The 20,588-nt window shown below is 40.5% G+C and overlaps 1 protein-coding gene across 5 annotated transcripts in view; it reads left to right on the top strand.

Moving 5' to 3' along the window:
* The window catches only part of Pka-C1 (Protein kinase, cAMP-dependent, catalytic subunit 1), a 114,986-nt gene that overhangs the window by 66,952 nt on the left and 27,446 nt on the right, over positions 1-20,588 (top strand). For all 5 annotated transcript variants that reach the window (XM_090179693.1, XM_090179690.1, XM_090179692.1 and 2 more), the window contains exons 3-4: positions 13,147-13,362; positions 17,310-17,564. In XM_090179693.1, coding sequence (XP_090035819.1) covers positions 13,147-13,362; positions 17,310-17,564 — 471 coding nt within the window. The remainder of the gene's footprint in view (positions 1-13,146; positions 13,363-17,309; positions 17,565-20,588) is intronic.

Below are 20,588 nucleotides of genomic sequence, written 5' to 3'. Positions count from 1 at the left end.
ACTTTCCAACGCTTTTTGGATAATTTTTGTTCTTTGACGTGATCCGTATACTTCTTATCGTAGCCTGCCACATAACCGTCTATATTGACTTATTAGCGGTGAAATGAAGCTGGTTTGATGTTCTCTATCAATGATGCGAGGCCCAAGGAGGCCTCTAGACGTGATTTCGGCGAAGATTTCGCACACCCCTTTTGAGATTTATGTTTTGCAACGGACCCTAAAGACCTTATTGTTTTTCGCACCCCAATCTCTTCCCCATCGCTTGGATAAAATGGGGCCCCCTTAAAAATCTGGGGCCCTATGCGCGCGCATAGTTTTACCTTTTTTTATTAATAATAGCGTAAGTAATATAATAAAATTAATAATCATAAGTACGACTTTTAATTGTTTAGTAAATCACGATAAACAACCAATTTCTGTGTATTTTGTTTTATTAATTAAAATAAATGACGAATAGTTTGGCTTCCCTTCGGACCTGATGATGCTAGAAGTCATTTAATAATAATAATCAAGGCACCACCTTAGGCTCAATTAATCTAGCGACTTATAATGCCTTTTAAACAGGTGGCCGAGTTACAATGCGTCCAACCCTTCAGGCCACACTAACTATTACCATTAACCTCTACAAGTGTTTATGGAAAGAGGAAACCGAAGAACTCGGGGGAAAACCGCTGTAACCAGTGGGGAGATAAATTGCAAACTCTATGCAGGAGTGGTTTTCACCAAGTGCCACAAGCTGGAATCGAACCCGGCTCTTTTTGCCGCGAGCGAGGCCGCGAGGCGAAAGTGTTAACCATTCTGCCATCACTTATAAGTGTAAGTGCCGTTGCGATTTGGACTAGTAACCTAACTGATTAATAATTGTCATATTTTTATATTACTCGGGGTTCTAGCTAAAGTTTAATTTAAATATTAAATATTCATAATGTTAGCTAACTGCAGCGACTGAAGATAATTCGGTGTGTTAAAAGTACTTATAATAATAGCATTTACCATTTTATCAGCAAAAATTAATAAGGTATTTACATAAAAGTAACTTTAAACTGATGAGACGTGATAAATTAAATTTAGTGTCCCATGAGTTACCCTTAATGACGTTCCTCGCTAAGCGGCTCGGTAATAATGCATCGGAAGGTTTGCATATTTCGACAATTTGTTTTTTGCAAGATACGCGTTATTACGTAAGGTACGGGATTTTTTTTTAAAGGGTCGCTCGATATTTTTAAATCGATTTGAACGCGTAATAAGGCGCCCTGGTTCTGTACGCAGCCCTAGTTGGAATTCGATTCGTTCGGGTTAATTTGGATTTTTACCAGACTTTTCTAGACTCGTCTGACCTTTAGGGACTAGCCATCTTGGTTTATTGATAGCGGTTAGCAAACATATACTCTTTTTATTAAGGGGGGGGGGCTTTTCGCTTGTTTAATTATTCTGGAAAATTACATCCTGCTTCTTTATAATTCATTGTCTGTATAGTGAAGATTTCTAACTGTTCCTTACCCAGAAGTGATTTACGAAAACGAACGCTAATAAGGAAAGTTTTCAGGCTTTGTTTGATAAAAGTTACGATTTGCACGTGATGTTGTCTTTTCGTATGGTTTTGAAATTTAAATTATTTCGTGGAAAGCAATTAAATGTTTTTATTTCGACTTAAAAATCCGCTTCGATTATCTCAGTAAAGTTGTAAATTTTGTACCAGTACTTTGAACCGCTAATAACATAAGCTGGACCATTACGAACATCATTAAGTGTGCGGTGTCAAATTTACTTCCGCTTATTTTAGTTAAAAATATTTTGTTTGCATAACCGTGGTCAATTTTCCAAAGACAACTTTACAATGTAACAAACCAAAATACAGTGTTTCAATGATGAGATCCTAAAGGTTAAGTTAGTTTTGCTTAAAGGGAACGTATTTTCTAACGCGTTCGTTATCGAAAACCCCAACAAGTGTAAGGATCGCCTTGGCAACAAACCACTAGGCAGCGCCTAAAATCTCAAAAGCTACTGGAGGCAGCGACCAATATTGGAACCTTTTGTGGGGATACTAGAGGTTATATGGGGTGGCGGAGTGGTTAGCACTTTCGCCTCGCAGGAAGAGGAGCCGGGTTCGATCCCAACTTGTGGCACTGGGTTAAAACTCGGAACAACTCCTTCCGCGTTGAGTTTGCAAGTTCTCTCCCCACTGGTTAAGGGGGTTTTCCCCCGAGATCTTCAGTTTCCCCTTCCATAAAAACTTGTTGAGGTTAACGGTAATAGTTAGTGTAGGGAGCTGTTGGCTTGCAGGGCTTGCCACCACCCTCCTACGCATTGTAACCCGGCCACCTGAATTAAAGGCTTTAAAAGTCGCTTGATGACTTAGGCCTAGGGTGGTGCCTTGGGTATTAGCCTAGCTGATTATTATATTCCCTTTTAGGAACGCAGTCTAAAATTAGTTTTAGGACTAAAAAAACCAATCTTTGAGAATTTTGACATTACATTTTTTCCAAATCGATTCCGCGACTATTTAAAGTAGTATCCTTTAAAATAAACTAATTTTTCCGCTAGAGAACGCGCTAACAAAATTTTAAGCCACGTAAATTAAATCCATTTTCACGAACAAAATATAGGAAAATTATTTAATTTTAACCAAAAATGGACCATTTGGAAAGCGGTTTAAAAATATTTTTGTTTGTCCCACGCGTCATTTAACTAGTATATTTCTCCCTGCCACATTCGAGTCGTTTACTCAACGCGAAATGCTCCCAAACTCGCCGGCACATTTCATTTCGGCGCATTTAAATCGAAATATTACGACAGGCGACAAACCGAATAAATGCTTCTCTCTTTTTATCGGCGTAAAGAGCGAGCTCAAAGAGGACCCATTGCGTTGCCCCTTTCCAGGACGAAATTGCTTTCCCGCCTTTCGCGTCGCCGGAAAAAGAAATCGAACGCTTGAATATTTAGTAGGTATACCCTCATTGACGCCGTATCGAAAACTCCTAACCTCTTGGCCTAGAGCTAACTAGAGAATCCCGGTTTTTGGGGAACGCGGGAGGGGCAGGCGCCCCTGTCCTTAAAGGAGCGATATTCGACGCTATCCGAGGGGCCGAATCGACAGTTATTGAAGAAGGGGAAGCGAGGGGGGACGTCAGTGTTAATGACGTATTGATTTTAAGCTTTTGGCAGGCAAAGGCCCCCTCCCACCGGGTGGAAACGGGGAAGCCGAGGCTGGAGCCACTTCGATTGATCCGAAGGTTTCGGGCTGAGGGAAATCCCATCTCGTCCGCCTCCCGAGAGACCAAGGGGTGTCCAGGTGCGAGCGCTATTTTTAGAAAACTGAGGTAATCGAGATAGTTTCTCCTCTCCAGTCTCTCTCGCTGAGAGAGTGCGTCTGAGTTAGGAATCCTTCCGAGGGGACTTCAAACAATAATCAAAGACTCGGTTTTAATTTAAGCTTACAAATTTAGTTCAATAGCGGCTGCTATCGGACCTCTTCCCGGGGTTCCCGAAATTGCTAAACAAACTTAATCGCTCCGATGGAACGGTTGGACTCGCTAAACTCTTTTATAAAGCCTTCATTCCCCCTCTTTCTACATATCTATTAGTTGCGTGGGGAGGGGGGCGGTTTCGCCCTTCGTGTATACACTAGCGCCGCCTGCCAGGGATTATTTTAATTTTCTAGCCGCTTTTAATTAATAAGGAATTGGTGTACCCTTCCTTCCGCTCTCACGGCGTCGGAGGGCGTATTTTTGAATGTGTGAATAGTAAAATAGCCGCTAGGAATGCTTGGATTGTAGGTTTGGATTTCAGGAATTCGTTTGGTAAATGAGATTTCGCCGCCGGTTTAATGATGTTGTTTTAGTTTGCGTTTTTTCATGGAAATTTTGTATCGTAATTTGCGGCAGTCTGTATACGCTATAAATTTCAGATTATTAATAGGATTAGTAACGTTGAATAACGTTAAATATTAATATTTTTTTTTTAAAAATCCAAACGTTTTAATCTTAAATCTAAAAATCAAATTCAAATTATAGTAACATTGATTTTCCGTACATTCCGAAATTCTAATAGTTTTTTTTCTCAAAATAGGTATTATCCCCAAGTGTAAATAAATATATTCTTGTTAACATTTTGACAACTATTAGACTCTCTACAAGCAAATATTACTGGAATTATTCTAAATACATTGTTCAAAAAGATCCCATAAAATATTACAACGGACAGGTTTATATATACCCCGCGGGCCGTTGTACGTTCCTTATCATAGTACAGATGGCGCATTAAACTTAAGCCCAAAAGATAATATTAACAATTATAAACTTAAAAAAGAAGAGTGAAGAATGAGAGTGAACGATTAGTGTATTAATTGAAGCCGAGGCGAATGAATTGTAAAATCAATAAGTATTGATAAATTTGTTAAAAATAAGATTGTTCTTTGATTATCTCAACATAAATTAATGACAACTAACGGGTCACTTAGTAAGATATTAAACAATATTTGTATTAATTTTTATTTATTAAAAAGTTTTATAACTTAAACCGGCTCCCTTTAAGGAAAGGCTTATCAAATAAAGGAATTTTATAACCTACCGTTATACTATGTATAATAGTTTAGTGTTCGAGAAAATTCGCATTAATATCATTTCCAAGTGATAATTACAGGGAATTGAGTTTAATTAATTTTGAGGGAAACTCAAACTTCGCTATATTATCTGAACTTACGAAACAGACTTTAGCCCCTCTGTTGTAAAATTATAGTTTCGGCTTTTATGATTTTACGTAATGTATGTTCGATCAAAATCGTCGTTCTCGATTTCATTTCGGTCGATTTGCATCGGAAGGTGTGTCGGGGAACCGGATGATGTATGGGCCAACTCAGCGGCGACTCTATATCAGCCGCGAGGGGGGGCCTTATCCAGTCCATACATGAAGATCTCCCTGTCGGCTCTAATGCTCCGCTCATTACAGCAACCCCCCCCCCCCCCCCCCCCCTCCTGTCTCGGAGAGCTAGAGAGGATCGGATTTCCGAGACTTATTACGAAAGGTGTCCCGAATCAATTTCGCTTTGGCATCTATCTTCTCGACCGTAACACGCCTACTAAAGCCAGCTCAGTAAATGATATTCCGTGTTACCATTAGTTCATCGAGCTAGGAGTATTAGACTTTGAAGGCGGGATATCGGATATGTCAACGCGAGACGATACCTGAAATATTTTAAAGTAAGGGAGGAATTAAATGGGGGTCAGACTTCTTGTTGCGCCTGACTTGTTTTGTTGGTTAGAGGGTAAAACTTAAAGGTCCCGATAAAATATTTATTTAAAAACAAATTAGGCGTATTACCGTAATTTTTAATTGCTGCCATCGCGCGATAGGTAATTGAATCTTAGCTTAACTGTAATTGCAACAGGTGGCGCTTGGAACGCTACAATTTACACGACGTCGCGGATTAGGCATGGTTTCCGTCTAAGATTAAACCTTGGACGAATAATTACTGGACTCGAAACCTAAGCAAAATCCCCGGTTCCGCAATTGGCATCGCCCGGCAGCGCTCCTACCGAGAGAATCGCGAAATATTTCTATCCAAATACAAAACACGCGCGTAAAAATGTCAGATGACCCGCGTTCCGTCGTCTGCTCTGCTGTTTTTAATAGATGTGAGGCTTTCGGAATTTTAATAGGCTTCAGATTATTCAGTAGTAATTGTATTGGAATAAAAATGAAATGGTAATGATTAAATTAATTTAAATAGGAAGTGTTTTTGCATATATATTTTGTGTGAAGGTTTAAATAAATTATAAATTTAAAAATGCCTAGTCAAAATGGAAATAAAGGTGTACGCATTGACGACAGGGACGAGCTAAGAACGCTAGGCCTAACGTCGTCCGCTAATTAATATTGGGCACATGTTTAGTATTTGGATAGAAATCTTTCCAATATTTGACACAACGGCGCTACAAGCGGCGCTGACGTAAAAGCACCAAGCGCGCCATTTGGTTTCGGGTCCAGTAATTATTCGTCCAAGATTAAACTGCAGTTGGGAACTTCCAAAGTTTCATGAACTCCTGATACTACTACTCTCGCTAGAATTGGATTTGCGTGTTCTTTTTGGAAAAGTTTGATAAATGCCGATGGAGAGAAAGTTTTCAATTATAACCCTCGCCCTTATTTATTTTGGGTTCCGTTTGGTAGTGTAACAATTTCCATTTTGTATCTTTTTCACCATGATTGAAATCGCTTTTTCTTTTTGAGATGGAGATCATGAAACCAGTTTACGCTCTTATCAATCCAACCACGTACGGCTGTAAATTAACCTTCGTCAGTTGTCCATTTTAGGATTGAACGAGTCTTCTATTTAAGCGAATTGAAGTAAAATCCATAGTGTAAAGAGTATTTTCCGTGCACGATCCCTTTTTGTAAATCCTTCCGTTGGAAATAGCTTTCTTTCTTAAGTATGAATGCGAGTGTTTGATCCAGAACCACAAACCGTAAAGAAACACAAACTCAATAAATCACTTATATCCTCCACGGTGACAAAGCCCGCTCTTTCTAGCTGAAGAATCCACCGAAATACTGGGACAATTTTTCTTCCGTAGCAACAAAAAAGGTAATAAATTACCCGCGGAAACGAAATCTATTCTGGAGCACTATTCCATAGAACTCTCGTAAGAAATCATTTTTGTTGCTATTTCTTAGAGTTGAGACCTTTATATAAAATAACGGTAAGAAATGCATAGAGATAACGATTTCGTCTGTTACGTATTTACAAAAAGAAATGCCTACAAAGTCTCTTTATTCAGGACCGTGCAGAGGGGGGGGGGAGAGCCAAAATCACCGGGGCCCCGTGGAAAAGGACCCACAATCTTTCTTTTTAGGGGCCCAGAGCCTTTTTTTTTTCACAAACAACTCTCACCCTTGGAAATTGACAATCCTCACAATGAAAATATTTCGTGGGTGGATAGTTGAGCCCAAAGGAATAGACAAGTTATGCAAAATTTTTAAGGAGTTGTAGGTGGTGAGTTGAGAAGTATGCCTTGTTTTTTTTCGATTTTCCTTCGATGAGTTAAAAGAACGCCAGAGAGCTTCAAAGTGTGGCCTACTAGCCCCTGGAAGTAGGCTGCAACAAGCGCAAAACCAAGCAGCGGGGCCTTTAAATACTGTTTAAGTTTACTTTTTTACGCTGGTTATCTCAATTTGTTTACAAAGTCCTTTTTTATCTATCACACGAACCCAAACCTGAATGTTCGCATTTCCCTGCCGCTTGGTTTTGCACTTGTTGCAGCCTACTTCCAGGGGCATACTTCTCAACTCATCCCCTTCAACTCCTTTAAATTTTTTTGCATCACCTGTTGAAACACCCTGTAGAACAGCGGGGATTCTATCGTAGAAAGAAAACTAGATGAAACTTAAGCCTTAGCTCTGCTGTAATTACAATGGTTTACTATTGATGTACTCTATGAAACGGTAAACACGAAGTTTGAAAAAAAAAATGACAATTTATATTTGATTTTTTTAAACATAATATCTACTTTAATTTAATAATCATTCCAAATGAGATCATATATCTAGTCTACCTTTATTATCTTGAAAGGTAATGCTTTTATATCCCCGCGTACTTGTAGAATCACCGTACACTACAAATATTATTAATGCCTCGAAATATTTCGATAGATATAAAATAAAATTTAAGTTTTTATACGTATGAAAAATACGTTAAATAAATAATACCAATGGTTATATACTTGGGAAATTTGATATTTTTTGGGCAATTCCCAGTAACCTGGCGATAAGTTATTTCATTGCAATATATAATCCGGGAAATATATTTCCCTTGGACGTATCCCGTTTCTCGGGGGGCTTTGCTTTTAGAACTTTTCGATCTTAAAACTGAAGGGGAGATTCCTTTTTTATTTCGTCTTATCCTACGAGGGATAAAATATATATATGCCGCGTGCATTCTGAGGAGCGGCCTTGGTCTAAAAATCCTAAAATATTCCTCAATAGAGGGAATATTCTTTTTTTTTTGGTGGTAGGCTTATTTTGCGCCCGAATATAACGTTTTTGGGGATTCTCCATCGTCTTATCCGCGGGCATCCCGGAGAAGAAGCTCACCGGAAGATGGAGAGGGATGGTTTGTGTATTTATACGCGAGTCTTGTATACGAACGTTATCTTGATTTGGATCATTTCTTCGGTACGTTCCTAATCATATAACGAAAGGAATATAGGGTTGAGTTAGTCATCCGTTCTTAGACGCCAAACCACATAAAATAGCGTTCTTTTCATTTCCCTTTTCCTAAAGTTTCTCATCCATGAGTCGCGGATTGTACCGTCTCCAAGCCCTGGACTGGGTTGTATTTTTTCACGCCTTATCGAGGTGTAAGTCAGCTAGGCGGTACGACATATTCTGGCTAGGTACGGTCGCGAAACGTATACTTCAACGCGGGCTGCTCCATCATCACTGCACTTCGGTTTCATTTTGGCTGGCCTCCTGGCGTAGACGACGCACCTTCAGTTTCAGGGCTCCTTTCTCGCTTCCATCGCTGTGGGCTACCTGCCTCCTCTCTCAGATCGTCGGATCGATTCCTTGAAGTGGGCTTTTCCTTCGTGCTCGACCAACCGGGATGTACGGGCCTCAAGCAACTTCCATCTCTCGAGTCGGATGTACCGGGACTAGGTTACCTTTGACCGTTAGTCTCCTTTAAACCTTTTGACCAACCAAATCTTTATTATAACTGTGATATTCTTATGAAAATGTTATAGTCGCCAATGAAACAATATTTTTATTTTGATATTAATTTAGTTTTCCTAAATCGCAATGGCGGAGTGGTTAGCACTTTCGCCTCGCGGCAAGAGGAGCCGGGTTCGATCCCAGCTCGTGGCACTGGGTGAAAACTCGGAACAACTCCTTCCGCGTTGAGTTTGCAAGCTCTCTCCCCACTGGCTTAAGGGGTTTTCCCCCGAGCTCTTCGGTTTCCCCTTCCATAAAAACTTGTGGATGTTAACGGTAATAGTGAGTGTAGGGAGCTGTTGGCTCGCGTGGCTCGAAGGGCTTGCCACCACCCTCCTACGCGTCGTAACACGGCCAACTGAATTAATGGCTTTAAAAGTCGCTTGATGACTTAGGCCTAAGGTGGTGCCTCGGGTATTAGCCTAGCTGATTATTATTCGTATTCGGAATTTTCGTTTCAAGAATTACGAATAGGAATCTTGATGCTAAGTAAAAAAATCATTATTAGTCTGGATTTACCATCATGAACGTAATTGTACTGATAATTTCGATGGAATGCACTAAGCATTCTTTAGACTAGCGTTATTTCGCCAAATGTGAATGTATGCCAAATTTATTCAAGATGAAAAAGCGAGGTATTTTAATTCTACGGAAACACTTAATAGCAAAAGAATTGAATTCGTTTAAAAGAGAATAAGTCTTTGGCAGAAGGACAAGGAACGAGCGACAGATAGCATTCGAGCTTCGACGTCAATTTAAATATAGCTACTGGCTGAAAATAATTGGAATACCGGCGTGTACTGTACAATAAGCTAGGCTAGATATATATATATATATATTACCAACTCTATTTTCGCGATCGCATCCATTAAGCCACTCATTAGAGAATAATCCAGCGTGCTTGGCGCGCATTCACACCTCCCAATTTTGGCACAGACTCTCCGCGTTACTAATTTTTGCGTTGTCGGAAATCGGATTCCGGTGAATATGTGGCAGTGAAAACGTCGTTTTAGTCGGAAGTTAAAAAGAAACTCCACCATCTTATCAATCCCGCATTCCCTATTAAAGCTCGTAGCGAAGACAAACTCTAGAAAGGGGGGGGGGCGGGCGGGCACAGTCGGCGTAAACGAATTAACCACTAACACCAGGGCTCATTTTTAAAACAATTATTTCTGCTCTGTGCCTCGCGAATATATCGCCTATTTCCGACTGCAGCTCGGCGCTAGATGGCGCTGGATGCGGATGCCCGGGAAAAGGCTCACCTTTGACCTCTCGCCCGAATATTAATGCGTTTGTAGACAAGATGGGAAATTCGGTTGGGAAAGAGAGGGGAATCTCGGGCCTCTTTTCGGGAAAGGACCCCCCTTTCGAACAAGGGGTAAGGGCTGGCCCCCAAATCCCTCTTTCCCTTCTCGCATCCTTTTCCCGTTAAAGGTGAAAAGCAGGCTGCGGAAGCGACGAACTTGAGCTTCCGCTTTTGCGTATCTATCTCTACGGCTTTTTGGGAGGAAGCGCGGGATGAGGATGAGGAAGCGCTGGATGAGGATGAGGAAGAAGAGAGAAAGACTAGGCTTTGCGGACGTCACTTTATCTTGGCAGTAATACCGGTCGACGAGAGTAGCTTCTATACGGAATAAATACATAGACTCCCCGCTTCCGTCGCGTTTCGCGCTTGACTTAGCGCTGGTTTTCTATACCTACCTTTCGTTAGCTTTTGATCGCGAATGCGCTGTAAGAGTGCGGTTTACTAAACTTACAAAGTAGTAAGGAGGTAAAGTATAAATTAACTTATATTTTGGATCGGATTTAATGAAGAAAATATATTTACCTTAGTCTCTTATTCTTACTTAAGTTACCTGTCAAGAAGCGCGATGCTAAAAATAAAATATAATCCGTGCTAGCAATCATGAATTATAAATGACGGCTAAACAAAGAACGCGTAACGTAATTGAAATTCTCTTCGGCGAAAGCTTCTTCTATCCTCGAGGGTTAGTGTAGTAACTTTCGCGAGGCGCTATCGCCATCTCTGAACTCTTTTCGGCAACTAATTTACGGAATCGGTTGGAGTCCCTTTGAAATTGTTGTTTTTTTGCGCCTCCCATCTGTAGCGTAGACCTATTTGTTTTGACGCTTGACGGATTCTTTAAAATAGCGAAGACTTTTCTCATAACTCGTTTATTTACTAAACCGGCTTCTTCTTTAAAGAGGGGGAGAAGCTCCGGATGGGGATGCTCGGATGCTGCAAAGTGGAATAGGCTTTGGTGTATGCCGCGACAGGACAAATGATGGCTGCAAAAATAAAGAAACCCGCGTACTAAGCAAAAAATAAGTAGTCGAACTCTAGTGTCGGCTAAAATAGTTCCCGCATTTATCGAAAACAGTCTCGTTTATGGGACAGAAAAGGTCTCCGGCAGGTTATTCTAACTCGGACCACCTGGTCTATTCTACCCTTCGTATCGTTCCATTTTCTCTGACTTTCGAGGGTTTAAAAGGTTTGACTTTTGACCCCTAAAATGGTTATTTGCTTATACTAAATTGCAAAATCATTGAGGTGAAATTCGTTTTAACAACAAAAAAAGCGTTAAATTTCGAGCGGATAAAAAATATTATTATTAAACACCGCTATTTTAGGGGGTCAAAGGTCAAACTTATTTAAACCCAAAAAATTACTGAAAATGGAATAATAAAAATAAATACATTATTTCCACTATCTCCAATCGCACAGAGCTCTATGTTATGTTCCTACAGAACCCTAGAATCGACATTTTCGCAAAATCCACGGGGGTATAGTTTGAACAAGGTAGGACAATATGTCTTGAAATTTCCCCCGGGGTAAAGAATGCAAATCGAAAATAAGGTTGACCTATTTTCATTTATTGTTCTCTATTACGCGAAAGACAAGCAAAATAGCTATACTCCCAACTTGGACACAATTTAAAGCGACTGTCTTAAATATTTGACAGAAAGTCGATAAAATTATCGAGACATTTTAATTTATTTCAATTCCCTCCCGGGTTTATTTTTGAAACGAAATCGATTGCAAAATTTTGAGGGAGGATGGCGAATCAGTGTGTGTTAGATAAAGAAATATATTAAGGGCTCATTCTAACCCGCGGATTGATGTACGAGGATTACCCTGTGGGCTTTATCTTTGTCTAAACGGATTGAATATAGTTCCAACGATGAAGAGAGGGGGATGGAGATGGGGATGAAGCGGAGAGCGAGGCGGTTTTAATGGAAAATTCTCCGAATTCCGGTATGGAACAGCATTCATTTGCACGTCGAATCAAAATGAGGCTTACTAGCCCCTGGAAGTAGGCTGCAACAATAAAAAAACCAAGAAGCAGGGAAATGCGCGAACATTAAGGTTTGGGTTCGTGTGATAGGTGAAAAAGGACAACAAATCGAGATAACCAGCGTAAAAAAGTAAACTTAAACAGTATTTAAAGTCCCCGCTGCTTGGTTTTGCGCAAGTTGCAGCCTACTTGCAGGGGCTAGTAGGCCACACTTTGAAGCTCTCTGGCGCTCTTTTAACTCATCGTAGGAAAATGGGGGAAAAACAGGCATACTTCTCAACTCACCCCTACAACTGCTTAAAATTTTTGCATAACCTGTTGAAACACCCTGTACAATATCCTCTTCGCCAGGATCCAAAAACCAACTATTTTTCACGCGTCGAGTTAGAAGAATATGTATACTTATTTAAAACCAGTCTTGACGTTTTGAGTTATCCCTTGTCAATAATGAGATTAAGGGTCTTCCCGTTGGCGTTCAACGCGTTACGGCTTAATCTCTATTCTCTTTTGAAATCGTACTTAATTCAAAACGGAGAGAGCTACAACGCTTTTCGCGATAGTGGTGGCTATTTTAATATATATAAATTAATAAATTAGCCCTCCTTATGACTTATAGTGCCGATTAAAAAAGAAGTCTTGTATCAGGATATTTAAAGTCGGGATATTGAGTCTGTCGCTTTGAATAGGAAAGCCCGCGTGTCCGATTTTTGCAATAGCCCAATCTCTCGGACGGGGGAACGAGGCTCGTTTCCCGACTGCGACCTTCGACCTTTCGTCTTTTGAGGGGCTTCGGTCGTACGTCAACACTCGTACGCTTTTCTACATCCACCGACCAAGATGCAAGGGGGGGGGGGGGTCGTCCATTTCGCCAACACATTTGACACGCGCCCTCTTCCGTCCTAAAACGGAACCAACGCTCCACTTATTAAATTTCTCCCATAGCGATTGCCCGGGAAATCCCATGGATAGCTCGTCCTGCCTTCCCGTAATTAAACTTTAATTAAATCTTTCGCCTTAATTGAGCCGAGAGCGAAATCGCCGTGGCTCTATTTGAAGTCTGTTAGGCCAATACCGCTCTTAGGTTTAACGTCATAATTATCAGTTTAAAAAAGTGTTCTTAAGATCATGTGTTTTTCCCCCACAGATGTCCAGATAAAGAGTATCCGGGCGGTTTCGGACACCGCGTCCTTCACTAACAGCAACTCGGCGCCTCCTTCCCCGCACACGCCACAGACCCGCAATAACAACAACCAGACCAAATCCTCAATTCCGGTCAGGTCGGATTCCCCAAGAACTACTAAGAATCTTCACCACCCAACTTGCATACATCACTCACCTAAAGTTAAAACCGCGAATTCCGGTAAGTTCTTATCTTCACCTCTTGGCTTTCCAAACTTATTTGGGCAAGGAGAAGAACAAGATGTCACGGACATTAAACTTTGAACAAATTTTCAATCATCTTGTACATCAACTTAATAAGCCCAAGAGGAATTTTATCGAAAATGAAATTGTCGTGTTACCTGGTTTTTTAAATAAGGTAGCCATGTTTTTTGGGAGTTAGGTGGCGCTTGTATCATTTGGTACGAAATTCAAATATAACAATAGTGCGTACGCGGGTTAGGAGGTCCCGCGAATTGGCCAGAAATCTCACTTACAATTAAAATTTCTTATTGCAACCGAAAAAGTAGAACCGAAATGACCAGTACTAACTAAAAATATAATTTTCAACCAAGTCGGTCTTAAGGTATGTAGATTTAAAGTCGAAAATCGCGAAAAACCACTTAAATGGAAAAAGGATTAACTTCTTGGGCTCAGATTTAATATATATATATATATATATATATATATATATATATATATATATATATATATATATATATGTATATATGTATATATATTAAATCTGAGCCCGGTTTTAGCTTCGAACTAGATATCGTTGAAATTTATAACCCTAACTGGTAAAGAGTTAAGTACGACACGGCGGAATCGGCCGACACTATAGACCTTTTGCAGGCGTCTGAAATTGAAGCTCGTAAAAATGTTCTGGTAGCACTGTTGATGAAAAGCTGTTTTCCATACAGTATCTACTATCCTACTGTTAATCCTATTAGTTTTAAAAAATAGTTGTAGCGTGGGAGATCACTTTTAGGGCTTTGTGATTTACAATTCATTTCCTTAGTATTTAAGAGAACACAAATATTAAAGGTAAGCTTAATTAGTTTTTATGTTTTATGAGTTAAAAGCTTTAAAGGATCAAAATTAGGAAAAGTACACGGGCTAAAATGGCAAGGCTTAGAATCTACAATCGCTCACGTGGTCTCTATGTCTCTGCTACAATGTAATCAGCTGGGATTCCCGTGGGAAGAAATATTCTTTTTTCATCCTACTGAAAGATCCTACTAAAGGTGATATTGGGGGGATTACCCATAGTGAAGGTGACTTTGGGGGGGGGGTCGTAACGGGGAAAATAATAAAAATGGTAGCCCCAGTCGAAATTATATATACAGGAAACCATGGACCAAGAATTTAAGTGAACTCACTGTTCTTGATATTTTGACACGGTAGGCGTGGCCTAAATCGGAAGGTTTACTGAGGTACATCAGTCGCTTTGAAGCGCCCCAAGAATTCTGTTCAACCAAAGATAATTTAAACTCGTACCCTAGATTCGAATACTAAGAGCTTTCCCATTGACGGTTTTGTTACGAAGCGTTTCCCCTTTTCCGGCACGTGACCTCAGAAAAATCGGGCTCCATCGGTTGCGGTAAGGCGCAAACCATGGAGCGAATTTTTTCTGAGTTCCGGCGGGAAGTGGGCAAACGCTATCGGCAACACGTGAGAGAGTGATTTCGAATCTAGGGTACGAGTTTAAATTATCTTTGGTTCAACTATCACTGCGGGTTGTACGTGCGATAAAGTTAGGTTAGGCTTAGTTCATTAATTTTTTTAAGTTTAGAAATTAAATGGATTCCAATAAATTTGAAGAACTCTACAGCCATACGCGGCTTACTGGTTATTTTTACTTAACACAATGGTTAATTACCATTACTTAAACTTTTAAAGGCCCAAATTCAAAAATAAAAGGTCAAAAACTTACTAAGCCTAATCATTTAACCTACAACAACGGCGCCATTTTGTCGAAATTGAACGTGAACGCTCCAGCTTTTCTACGAAACGACGTCGGAAATCGACTTCAGCGACGCCAAGTTTGTCCACATTGAACTAAAATTACCGGTGATTTTCCTATTTTTAGTATTAACGTGTGCTTTTTAAATCCTAAACTGCTAAAGAGTGAGTCTCTTTAGATTCTTGGTCCATGGTGAAACCAATCCCTTGGATTGTGTGTAAAACGTGAACCGCGCCGGTGCGATCGACCTCACCAGAGGGCGCGTTGTCGCACCCTTACATTCTCGTACCGCCTGACCTTGAATTAACAATAGTGGTGCCTTTTTCTTTTACGAACCTTGAGTAGTGCCTACCTGGATATATCACTCTATCGTTCCGCGTGCATTTGCTAAGTGTTTGTTACGGGTTCTGCCTTGTAGAAGGCTAAGTGTTACGGGAGTTTTGGAAATTCTCCGTTAACTTCGTCGAAGCGGCGCTGCTGTCACAAAAGTCATTTGCTGGTCAGATTTTTTCCAAGTGATATATCCAGGTAGGCACTACTATTGTTAATCCAAGGCCTGACGAAGCCAGGCGGGCATCCTACTCTCCCTCTCGCTCCCGGCAGCTTGTGACGTCAACAGTGCTTTCACTTCGACAATCTCATTTCTCCCTCTGGCGGTTCTAATAAATCCATTTTTATCCCTTTCACAAAGAAAAATCCAGTTTTTTCTCCCAATTATTTTTTTTTAAAACTAAAACAATAAGATTTATAATTTTTTGGCCTTATGTAACGAAAAACGTTCTCTTAAAATTTGTGACCCCTAGGAGCAACAAACACAAGGAGAACGCGGCTAGCCTTTAAACACGCTAACGCAGTGTTGTGTACAAATTTCATTGGACGAGCCTTTACGCTGAGCGTTTTACGGGCGGGGGGAAGACAATTTCCGAATTTACCCCTTCCGACGGCAGCTAAAACGTCTAACCAATGAAAATTGTACGCGAGAAAACCCACGACTTTTGACGGGTTGCGTTCTCCTTGTGTGGGGTGCTGTGTTTGTCGCTCCTAGCTGACACTGGCAGAATGGCGCGTTTGGAGACTGAGAGCAAGTGCAGGTACGCCTCCGCCTTTAATTCTGAAATCTCAGTTTATTGGACTCCACGGATGTCGAGGCGCGGTATTTGAAGTACTGGACCAAAATGTTTCTGGTTAAATTTTGGAAAATTCCCAAAATCCTTAAAATACTTAATTTTCGAAAAATCCCTTAATTTCCCTTTTTTGCCTATCTTCCAAAATAAAATCCCTTTGAGGTCGGAAAATCCCCAAAAAGTGATAAAATACCTTAAAGGCCGACTACATAGTTATTCGGTTTACTCTGTCTTTCACTGGTAGTTGGTTGCTTGCATAGCACATGTGTCTTGCAGCGAGCCAACTTCCAGTGAAAGACAGAATAAACCGAATAATTATGTAGTCGGCCTTTAAATAAGCCTTTCTATAAAGTCATTACGTTTGCCGAACTTGTTTTAATGTATCACTTTCGTCACGAGATACGTAGGAGTTCAGTTCAGTTTTGAAGGTTAGATCTTTTTAAAAAGGGCTAGTCGTCGAATTTTAATTGGCTATCATAGTGAAACGCCACGAGTGACGCGCCCGATACATCTAAACAAGAAGACCAATGTTACTTTATAGGGAGTTTACAGTATGACGTGCTTTTTCCTATTGATAAAAAATTTCCCCCCACAATGGCGGCCATGCTCAAAGCTACGGAGTAATATTTCCCTATAGAAAGACTTATTGGAAGCCCTGGACGTCAAGAGCGCGTTTCATATCAAACCCCAAATGTTTTTTCCCCAAAAACTAGTGACCGATACGCCCCCATGTGTCAATTTTGTTCGCATTTTACTGACAAAGTTAAATTGCTATTAATTAACAATATTTATTAAAAATAGGTATATTTATAACTTTAAAATACTTGAGCAGAACGAAGTGAAATATTTTTTTACACGGAGGAAAGATTGCGCGAGTTAATTTACAATTTCCAATTTGACGGTGAAATTAGACAGTAGACGGTGAGTTATCGGTTTTAGGCTATTAGGTTCTTCATTTAGAAACTCAAATGGCGGTAATTATTATTCATGGGCTGCTAAAGTCATTGTTTGCGAGTCGGAGAATGGTGATTAACTCTGTCGTCCTTCTTCCCGCCGCAGGAGCTGGTCGATCGGAATCGAAGAGCAACCATGGCTCCTCGGGTCACGTCCATTCTGGACACAAACACAATCAAGTAAGGAACTCGACAACTTCGACCACCTCGGCTTTGACCGTTGGCCACCCTCGCAAGGTCAGCGCCGGTGGCGACCAGCATCAGGTCAAATCTCCCGGAAGACAGTCGATTCCCCTGGGAAAATCCGCCGAGATGCCAAAAACCAAGGCGGACAAGGATGCCAAGGAACCAGCCTTTGATTGTAAGTTCCTTTTATTATTTCTAATCGACCTTTGCAAATTGTCCGGGGCTTTACTGCGCGCGCAAATTGTAGCTCGCTTTAACTTCGGGGGTTTCGCTAAGCCAATGCCAAGCAACTTAAGGTTGGTTTTCACTAGGGCAAAAACACCACGATGGTGAAAGTCGACACCAAAAATTCCCGTTAGACCTAATGCAATATACAGGGTGTTTCAAAAGGTTATGCAAAACATTTAAGGAATTGTAGGTGGTGAGTTGAGAAGTATGCCTGTTTTTCCCCATTTTCGTAGGATGAGTTAAAAGAGGGCCAGAGAGCTTCAAAGTGTGGCCTACTAGCCCCTGGAAGTAGGCTGCAACAAGCGCAAAACCAAGCGCTTGTTTAAGTTTACTTTTTTACGCTGGTTACCTCGATTTGTTTACAAAGTCCTTTTTCACCTATCACACGAACCCAAACCTTAATGTTAGCATTTTACCGCTGCTTGGTTTTGTTATTGTTGCAGCCTACTTCCAGGGGCTAGTAGGCCACACTTTGGAGCTCTCTGGCGCTCTTTTAACTCATCGTAGGAAAATGGGGAAATAAAACAGGCATACTTCTCAACTCACCCCCTACAACTCCTTAACATTTTTGCATAACATTTTGAAACACCCTGTATATATGCGTCGACGCGAAAAAATCCTCCGTATTTCTATACGTGCGTAAAATATTTGTGCGGGCCTAAATTAATTGACGCGTTAGTGGAAACCCAAGGCTTAAGCTTGTTTTCCACTAGCGCGCGTAAGAGCGCGTCATAATGTAAATTTTTTGTCGCGCGTAAGAACATTTGCACATTTCAAAGCTGAGTGTCGCTTTTTGACGCGCGCTGGTGGAAACCAAGCTTTATGCTTGGTTTCCACTCCCGTCTTAATATATTTTTCGCTACGCGCATTAATAAGTTTTTACGTCCCAAAGTTTAGTGACGCGCCGTTTCGCGCGCTAATGGAAACCAAGGCTAATAAAATATTTTAAAGTCGACGCAAAAAAAGTCCCCATTAGGTGTAATACAATATTTTTGCGTAGACGTTCGGCGTCTGTGCGGTGTTGCCCTGATGAAAACGACCTTTTACGCTCTACAACACGCCTACTCAATTGAAAACAATGTAGTCTAAAGGTGCGGTATTTTCCGCGCTTTGTTTGTATTTGTATAAGTAAACAGTGGTCTCCTGTTTACAATATTTAAATGTACCATCGAAACATCACGAAACTAAATACGATTCCCTAGATGGACAAGGGTTTACCTATCTTCGATTCTCATTACTTCGCTTCAGTACCGAAGCTAGAAGATTTTTATAAGAATCTACAAAACGTGTAATAACTACCTCCCTTTGTAGTTTCGAAAGGCCAAAGTTCGCATCTCGTTCTTTATTTAAACTTCCTAGGTGACCTTTACTTTAGTCTTTTTTTGTAAAGAAATAGTTTCCCTTTCAGAATATTTTCTCATATTCCGTATATTCGTTAAAATGACTTGAAAAATAACGGATCCGTAAACGTCACATCCCGGAAATCATGTAGTCGCTTTTTTCCGGTTTTCAGCCTATCGCCAGAATTTTAACTTTTATTTTCTTCGAGGTCCGGCCATTGATATTTATTTTGAAAAACGAGGAACAAAATGTCGCGAGACATCTGAAAATTGAGCCCAAAAAGACCGATTAAATGCTATTCCCATTTCGCGTAATTTCAAAGTCTAATTCTTGGCCACGTTCAAAATCGACGAGTTCTAGAGAATCGATGGATTTTGAAACCTTCGCTGCCACCTATTACCATTCTAGGTTATGTCTACACTGGCATCAAGGTATGGGACTTTCAAAATGTGTCTTCTAGTTTTCTAGCTTCGTAAAAAATAAGAGTGACTCTCCCGCGGCGTACGGACTGAAAACTTCCCCCATTGATTCCTTTTAAAAGTCTCTCTCGTAATCGAAGAGAAGAAATGGCGAAAAAAAAACCGAATCTGGTGGTAAATTTATAATTATAGTTATTATTGCGCCGAAAAGCTAAGAGAACGCGGCGAGTGATGAATAATAGATGTAATATTTTGGAAGATGCCGCGCTTATATTAGCAATTCCAATCTTCTAATCTTTAAAAGGGGGCAACCGAAACGGGGGACCTTTTTTATAATGGTATGTGGAAAGAGATGCGATCGAAATATTGATCGTCTTTTCGGGCCCTCTTTTTAGTTACTTGGGGAGAAGCTGCCCCGCAGCGCTTAATTTCCAGTTTTAATGTAAGGCGTTTTTCAGCTTACTCCTCTTATCGAGCGCTCTATCAAAGTATAATTAAGAAGGGTTGAAAAATGGGTGGAACGAAGGTATTTCTTCGGGGTTTTTTATTGGGAGATGAAAGTGAAAATTGAAATTCGCGCCCTTTAGAAGTTTTACCAATCTCCGTCCAGATGGCGGTAGTTTCGCCTTTTCGGTTCTTTCTAATGGATAAATCCATAATCTTTTACTCGCAAAAATCGATTCTACCGTTCATCGATCAGCTTTATGAAATCTAGCTTTAAATATATTAACTTTTTAAAATATTTAAAAAATAAATTATTTTTCTCCGATATACGGCTACAGATGGCGGGCTAGTCTTAAAAGAATGAGAACCGCGAAAAGGGGTCGTTAATAAATCGCGTTAAATAAACAGCCTTGGCCTAGTTATTTGGCTAAGACCTGGCTTAATTTTCGCGTACCGCTCACCTCGATATAAGTCTTTGTATGAGAATTTAACAAAATATTTGGGGTTATGGCGCTTGAACACTCGTTTATTATTATACAATTGTCAAACTCATAACGGGTCTCTCTATTTAGGCCTTTGTTCGCGCCAAGGCCTACGAAGCCATTTTTGGTGGTATTTGCGTCGCGGGTGTTATGTTTACGGCAATTTCTTTTAACGTTGAACCGCCGTCTTTCCTAATAGGTCCCTTTTTCAGGCTTATATAATATTTCTCGAAGGCCAAGTTAAAGACATCGATCGCCTAGCGTGAACTAGACGCAAAACTCGCA

Source organism: Leiobunum rupestre, chromosome 6 (genome assembly GCF_980474605.1).
Source record: "Leiobunum rupestre chromosome 6, qqLeiRupe1.1.hap1, whole genome shotgun sequence".
In the NCBI taxonomy this organism is placed as follows: domain Eukaryota; kingdom Metazoa; phylum Arthropoda; class Arachnida; order Opiliones; family Sclerosomatidae; genus Leiobunum; species Leiobunum rupestre.
Note: the sequence above shows the minus strand (reverse complement) of the source record. Positions and strands in the feature narration are given on the sequence as shown.